At 57.9% G+C, this 6,924-nt stretch overlaps 1 protein-coding gene across 1 annotated transcript; it reads right to left on the reverse strand.

Moving 5' to 3' along the window:
• Positions 1 to 2,309: 2,309 nt before the first annotated feature.
• On the reverse strand, positions 2,310 to 6,154 carry CAMK2N1 (calcium/calmodulin dependent protein kinase II inhibitor 1). Its single transcript, XM_030805101.1, has 2 exons — positions 5,129 to 6,154; positions 2,310 to 3,631 (listed from the first exon to the last, which is right to left on the reverse strand). The coding sequence occupies exons 1-2, from the start codon at positions 5,292 to 5,294 to the stop codon at positions 3,561 to 3,563; spliced, it is 237 nt and encodes a 78-aa protein (XP_030660961.1). The 5' UTR covers positions 5,295 to 6,154; the 3' UTR covers positions 2,310 to 3,560.
• Between the last annotated feature and the right edge of the window lie 770 nt (positions 6,155 to 6,924).

Genomic DNA, 6,924 nt, shown 5'->3' on the forward strand with positions numbered 1-6,924 from the left:
TTATTACAACCATTCAATTAATTAAGTTTGAATAATGCAGCGCTGGCATGCTCCCATCGATGCGTGGAGGCCTATAGACCTCCCCCACCTTGGACTTTTAATAGCCTTTTCCATATTTATTGCTACCTAACCGGACACTTCAAACATATCCTGCACTCGGTATAATTTGATATCTGCCCAGTCCCCAAAGTGCCCTCTCGACAAATGTTTACCTGATGCTATAGTGTATTTAAAAGATTTATATTCCTTTTTGCTGAATGGAGCCCTTCGGAAAGGAGGACTATGTCTTCCCAAGCAGAGGATCCGGCATTCGCTGGTGGGGTGGCCTCCAGCAGGAATGTTTTAATACATCACTTATTAAAATGGACCTGGAGCCTTGGCCGAGGGCTCCCATACTCCCTGCTTCCCAACAGAGGACAGCCTTAGGCCTTAGCTGAGCACATCCAAGCCCTGCCCCCCTTCTAAACCCTTATACAATGACTATCAGAGCCGACAGGGCCTCAAACCAAACAAACCAACAAAGGACCTTTAAAGCTGAAGGACAGTGACTGCAGCTGGGACTGAGCCTGGGCCTGGGGTCAGATGACCCTGCATCCACCTCCTGAAGCGTGGACCCTGGGTTCCAGTGCTGTCTCAGTGACTTACTAGCTGAGTCACCTTATACAAGTTACTTCACCCTTCTGAGCCCCGGTTTCTCCTGTACAATCAGGATAATAATAGTGCCTATTTCACAGGGTTTTGTGAGCCTGGTATACAGTAAGAGCTCAATTAATACAGAGGCTGTGCAATCCTTCTGGCCTCTCTGGGGCCTCGATTTCCTTACCTACTGAAGAGAGAGACTCATGGGTTTCTAGGGGTGCTGGGATGATTGCATAGGAAAACAGGAGAGAAAACGCCTTGTAATTACACAGTGCTTTGATCACGTCAGTGGCAATTACTCCTGGGCGTGGACACAAATCGTGTCTTCCGAAAGAATCTTTTCACATGGCTTCTGCCCCTCGGCAGATTGATGCCTTGTCCCCCTCAGCCTATCAGAGGGAATGCCAGGGGATGGCTGAGCTCCATGCTGCCCATCAGCTCCCAGGTGCTGGGAGTCCCCGGGTGAGCAGGGAGGAGAGCAGCTTCTGGAGGAGGGTCAGGTGCCTGGGAAAATCAATCCAGCATTCCCACTCCTGCTGGCCCCGCCAGCCCCAGCTTGCTCGCCATTCCCAATAATAACTGCCTGCGTGGAGAGCTCTCTGCTGGGACCTCCTGATCCCTTGGGTCTCCACTGCCTGGGAAGGAGGTTGAGACATCACCCCCTCTGGGCCCTCTGGAGCCCCTCTTCCTCCTGCCCGCCCCCCTCCCCTAGCCTCTTACCTGATGTCTGAGTCACACTTAGGCTCCTGTCACTGTGAGCTGTGTTGTGACGCCTGGCTGACAGCTTTACCACAAACACATTAAAATCTCCCAGCACTTCTGGGTGTGTAGTAGCCCAGGAGAAAAAAAAAAAAAACTCTCCCAGTCTTTCTTCAGCCAAAATCCTCCTCCCAAACCCTCCTCCCCAAGGGGCCTGCTCCACGACCTTTGACTGCTCCAAGCCTAACAAGGGGCTAAGATTTGTCTTCCTATCAAGCCTTTCTAACTGATGATTAGAGGAAGGCTGATAAGTGCAGGTGCCTGAGACCTCTCAGGCCATGCACCCACAGGAGCAGCGCATCCCTCGACCTGTGAGCCCCGGAAGGTGAAGATGCAGACAGAACACAACTCATCTGCAGCCCTGCCTCTGAGGACGGGGGGCCCTTGGCGAAGTATGAAATGTGCGTAGAGTGGCCTGATACTGAGTGTTCCCATGTGCTGGCACTGTGTTCATCCTCCTAATAACCCTATGAGGCAGGGGCTGAGTTATCCTCACTTTACAGATTAGGAAATTGAGGCACCTGCTCAAGTCTAAAGACCTAGGAAGTCGGGTAGCTGGGACTTGCATCCAACTCTGCCAGCCTGCAAAGTCGCTCTTAACAAGACTGCCTGCTTCCCTGCACAGTATCCCTCTTTCTCCCCTCACCCCGCCAGAGATGGCAGAAACCTCAGGGGTGCAGTGAGAGCTCAACCTGCAAATCCAAAATGGAATAAATTCACCTTAGGGGGATGGCCTTGCCAGTCCAGCCCATCTTTCCTCTCATCTGAGCCCACCCATAGGGGCCCCCAACATTGCCTTTTTGCCTCACAGACCAAAGCCACCATCCCTCCTTCCTGTCTGCAGCCAGCCCACAAACAGCAAGTCATGTCCCCCCCACCCCACCCCCCAGCCAAAGCAGAGAAAAGAGGAGTGAGACACAGGAACAATTCTTTTATTGTACATTGGAGAAATAGCCCTGTGTGCTGGTTCAAGGTGCAACATACAGAATATTGAATTAAGAAAAGAGGGAACGGGGAAGGGAAGGGAAACCTCTTGAGGTCCAAAGTTGCAAACAAAAAATGGTAAAAGATTTCCTCACGCAAGAGGCATTTTTGCAAATACCATGCAAAACAGGCAGCTGGTGTGCCTTAAGAGAATCCCTATAAATAACAGAAAAGACACTCCAAGCATTCCTGTACGTGGACTCAGAGCACAGAGAAAAGAAACCAAAATGCCTTTTGGCATTTCAAGATATTTGGCACTCTTGTGATTACATTTTTTTTACCAGTCCATTAGAGAGAATAAACTGACATAATATTAGAGAAATAAACAGGCTGCTCACACAACAGACTGCAAGGGGAGGTTAGAAAAAGCTCAAGCATTTTTTTCTTTGTTTTTCGTGTGTGTGCGTGTGTGAGTGTGTGTGTGTGTGTGTGTTTTCTGACATAAAAAATGTGTCCATTTGCATTAACTTGGGCAACTAGCTTGCAGCAACAAAGAAACACAAGCTTTACAACTCATTTTAAAATAAAATCTTTTCTATGTATCATTCCTTAAAAAAGTTCTCTTCTTGTTTTAAACACATTCCTGATAACTTCTAAAGATGACCAAAATAAAACAGAATATCTACAGAGATCATTTTCTGAATTTTTTGTACATCCAAGGATAACAACATAAAAAAAAAACTGGACAGCATTTCACATCCAAGTGCACAGAACCATTTTTGCAAGATTAAATAATGTAAACATTGGGAACAGCCAAATCAGCGAAGAATGCCAACACCTCAAAACACCTGGTGTTGCCGCTTCATTAAGTGGTTCAAAATCCAGATCTATAATTGCGCAATATTCACCGTATATAAAAAGAAATGGATATTAATTTTGACAAATAGCTGCAACTGAGACTTCTTTTTATTCCTTTATATGTGTATATAGTGAAACTTTATTATTTTTAAAATTTTATTTTTTTATTTTTATTTTTGCAGAGGAGCCCAGAGCCTTCTCCTCCTCCTCCTCCTCACACCTCATCTGTCTCCCGGCCTGATACCAGATACAGGTTGTTGATTTCATCGTGGGTAGCAAGCTAGTAATAAATTTCAAAGTGCTTTCTCTTTTCATGCTTTTTGCCAATAACTGTTACCGCCGTTCTTATTCTCTCCCTTAACTCATTGTCTTTGGGGGAGTTAGACACCAGGAGGTGCCTTGTCGGTCATATTTTTCAGCACGTCATCAATCCTATCATCTTCAATAACAACTGCAAAAAAAGGGGGGAAAGAAGAGGTGAGCGCGCTTGGGCCTAGCCAGAGGTCTCTGACATTTCCCATTATGCCCAGAGTGGGAGGTCGGGAGAGGAGAGGGCGAGGGAGCAGGGCTCACTGCGCGGTGAAACAGCTCCATTCTCCTCCGTCCCTGCCAGGGGTCCCTTCCCTGCTTTCCTCTGAACCACCCATCACCCTCTATCCTCCAGTCTGCGTCCCAGCTCCATTCTGAAAAGAGGAAACAGAGGGCGCCAACCCAGCCGCTCCTGCTGCAGCCAGGGCGCGCACTGGCCGTGTCCTCCCCGCACCAGGTGCACTAATTTAGACAGAAATGTCTGGAGCAGTGATAGGAGAGGGAGCCAAAGTCTTTGGGTCTCGGGACCCCCGGTAAGTCCCGAGCGCAGCTCCGGTGGGCAAGGCTGGGTGCTGAGATGAGCGGAACCAGGAGGGGACGCCAAAACCTGTTCCCACGACGCGCAGCGGGTGGGGGTTAGGGCCTGGCCTGGGCAGGCGCCCCCTCCTGCGCGCCCTCTCCCCGCCGCTGGCCGACTGACTCGGCCGCCCCGCGCTCCCCGCTGCGGCAGAGGTCAGAGCCTCCCTTCGCTGCCTGCCAGGGACACATGCCGTAACCTCCGCCTCTCTTACCGTCCCAACCTAGCCTCGCCTTTCTCAGTCCCTCCATCAGTCCCTCGGCGAGACGGCCGGGCGCCGATCGAGAGGTCTCTGGCTCTCCCTGTCTAAGGTGTCGGTCGCCCTTATTGTTTCGGCGGCTTCTGCGTCCTCCCCATACGCGCGTCCTCGGCTCTGTCTCTCCCGCTTCAGGTCCCCTCTCGGGAGCTTTGTCTCGGTCTCTGCCACCCTCGGTCTCCCGCGTACCCCCTCCCCTCCATCCCTGCGTCTCAGTCTCTCTCTGCAGCCGTCGGTCCCCCTCATTGTCCCCGCGCCTCTGGAGCTCCTCTCGGAGCCTCTCTGCGTCTCCGCCTCTCTGGGGCTTTTCCAGCTCTCGCGCGGATCGCCCAGGCCTGGCAAACCCCCTCCCAAGCCAAGTAACAATGAAAAGCCCGTGCGACCCGAACACCCTAGCCTTCCCCGCAGGAATGGGATCCTCCCAATGCAGGTCCCCATGCCGTCCCCTGGGGGGTCCTGGGACCCCCTCCCCCCGGGGTTGTGGAGCGAGTGCAGCTGTGACTACACTGCGCAAAAGGCGGGGGTGGGGGGCGAAAATCAAAAAGCAAACTTTGCCGCGGGTGGGGACCCCCAGCTGCAGCTAGAAGCCGCCACGCCCCCGGGGTGACCCAGCCAGGGATCGGGCTTAGGGGGACGCGTTCCTGCGACCCGCTTCAGCCGGACCCGCAGTGCGGGATCCCCCAATTCTGCAAGAAGGGATTCCGTCGGGTCTGAACGGGCCGCAGCGGGTGGGAGACCTCCGCAACCCTTGTTCAGGCCGCGCCGCGGGAAAAAGGGGGTGTCAGGGAAGGGGGCCGCGAACTCACCCCGCTTGCTCCGGCCGATCTGGCCCAGCTTGGGCGGCCGCTTGTTCTGCCCGGCGCCGAAGAAGTTGTTGGTGTCCTGCAGGCGGCAGGAGAAGATCTGGCCCACGTCGCCGCCGTCGCCGTAGGGGCTCAGCTTCTCGTCGCCGTAGGGCAGCACCTCCGACATGGTCGCGTCCGGGGGCTCCGCCGCGGCGCCTCCTCCGCCCGCGTCCCCGCCCGCGGCGGACAGGGTCAGCGGCGCTGGGGCCGGGGGCGGCCGGCCGGGGACGGCCCGCGGGCTGCTGCGGCGGTGGCGCCGGCGAGAGGCCGGGGGACGCCGCTAGGGCAAGAGCGCGGCACTCGCGCGAGCGGCCCGGAGAGCGCCCGCGGCTGCGCTGCGCTGCGCTCCGGCTCCGCGCGCGAGTGGCTGCTGCTCCGCCAGAGGCGAGCAGGACTCACATCCTCGGCGCGCCGGGGCTCTGGGCGGGGGCCGGGCCGGGCCGGGCGGGGCCGCGAGCCGGGAGGGAGGAGACGTCCCTGCGAGCCCGGAGGGCGCGGGACCGAGGAGGGAGCACCCCGGAAGCCGGGCGGGCCGGTCCTGCGGCAAGTGCGGGCGGCGGCGCCGGTTCGGGGAGGCAGACTGGGAGCTGCGAGCGGCGGGGCTGCGAGGGGCGGAGGGGGAGGGGAGGGAGAGAGGAGGGAGGGCACCGGGGAGGAAACCCGGAGGGAGGGTGGCGGAGAGAAACCGAGAGGGAGACGGGGCTGAAAAACAGGGACTAAAAGACAGGGAGGCAGGGGAGACGGTGGAAGGAGACAGAGGAGAGGGGGAGAGGAAGGAGAGGAGGAGAAAGAAGAAAAGGTGGGGGGGGGACGAGCTAGAACGGAGAGACAGGGGAAAGATGAGAGGAGGAGGGAAAGGATCGGGAGGGAGAGGAAGAGGGTCGGAGAGGGAAGGAAGGGAGAAAGACAGAGGGGGGAGAGGGAGGCAGGGATAGGGAGGCAGCGAGCTGCGAGGAGAAATGCCGGCCGCGGCGCCGAGGAGAGGCGCGGGGAGGAGGGCGGGAGGAGGCGGGGAGGAGGGGACCCGCGGGCCTCGGGGAGAGATCCCTGCGAACGGAGCGACGTCACGGGGCCGCGCCGGCCGGCCCGGGCCGCCGCTAGCTTCCTGCCCCCGCCCCCAGCCCCCGCCGTCCCGCTCGCGGGTGTTTACGGGGCCCGGAGCTGATGCGCGCCCGCCCCGCAGCGGGCTCTGCCTCCCGAGGGGACCTCGGGGGGAGTGGGGGTTCCGGGAGCTGGAGAGGGAGCGGACCGACGACGCACACGCGGGGAAGGGCGGAAGCATGCTGACCTCCCTGGGGGGCAGATGCTGCGGGGCAAAGGTCGGAGGGCTCCAGGGCGACCCGCGGACACAGCCTCCCCAGCCAGCTGCCAACCGGGGAGCCCTTCCTCCCCACCACACTTGCTCCCCAATTCAGACCCTGAGGGCCCAGCCACTGGGGCCTCACACTCTCCTCCCGCCCCGGCTCAGTCCAACCTGGAAGGCCTCACTACCCCCCACCCCCGCCCAACTGCGCTGGACTCCGGCTCCCGCGGGGCCTCCAGGAGAGGGAGGGGGAGAGGGAAGGGGCAGCCCCGCCTCCCGCAGGAGAAGGGAGCGCCTCATTACGCCGGGCTCGCCCGGGATGCCTGGCTCCCGGCGTCCTCTGCCTCCGCTGGGGACGTCCTGGGCCTGCCGCCCTCTGCCCTCGGGGGCCTCCCTTCCAGCAACAGCCGTGCGCCCTGTGGAGACACTATGGCCTCTGAGATGAGGAGCGGGC

Source organism: Nomascus leucogenys, chromosome 24 (genome assembly GCF_006542625.1).
Source record: "Nomascus leucogenys isolate Asia chromosome 24, Asia_NLE_v1, whole genome shotgun sequence".
Lineage (NCBI taxonomy): Eukaryota > Metazoa > Chordata > Mammalia > Primates > Hylobatidae > Nomascus > Nomascus leucogenys.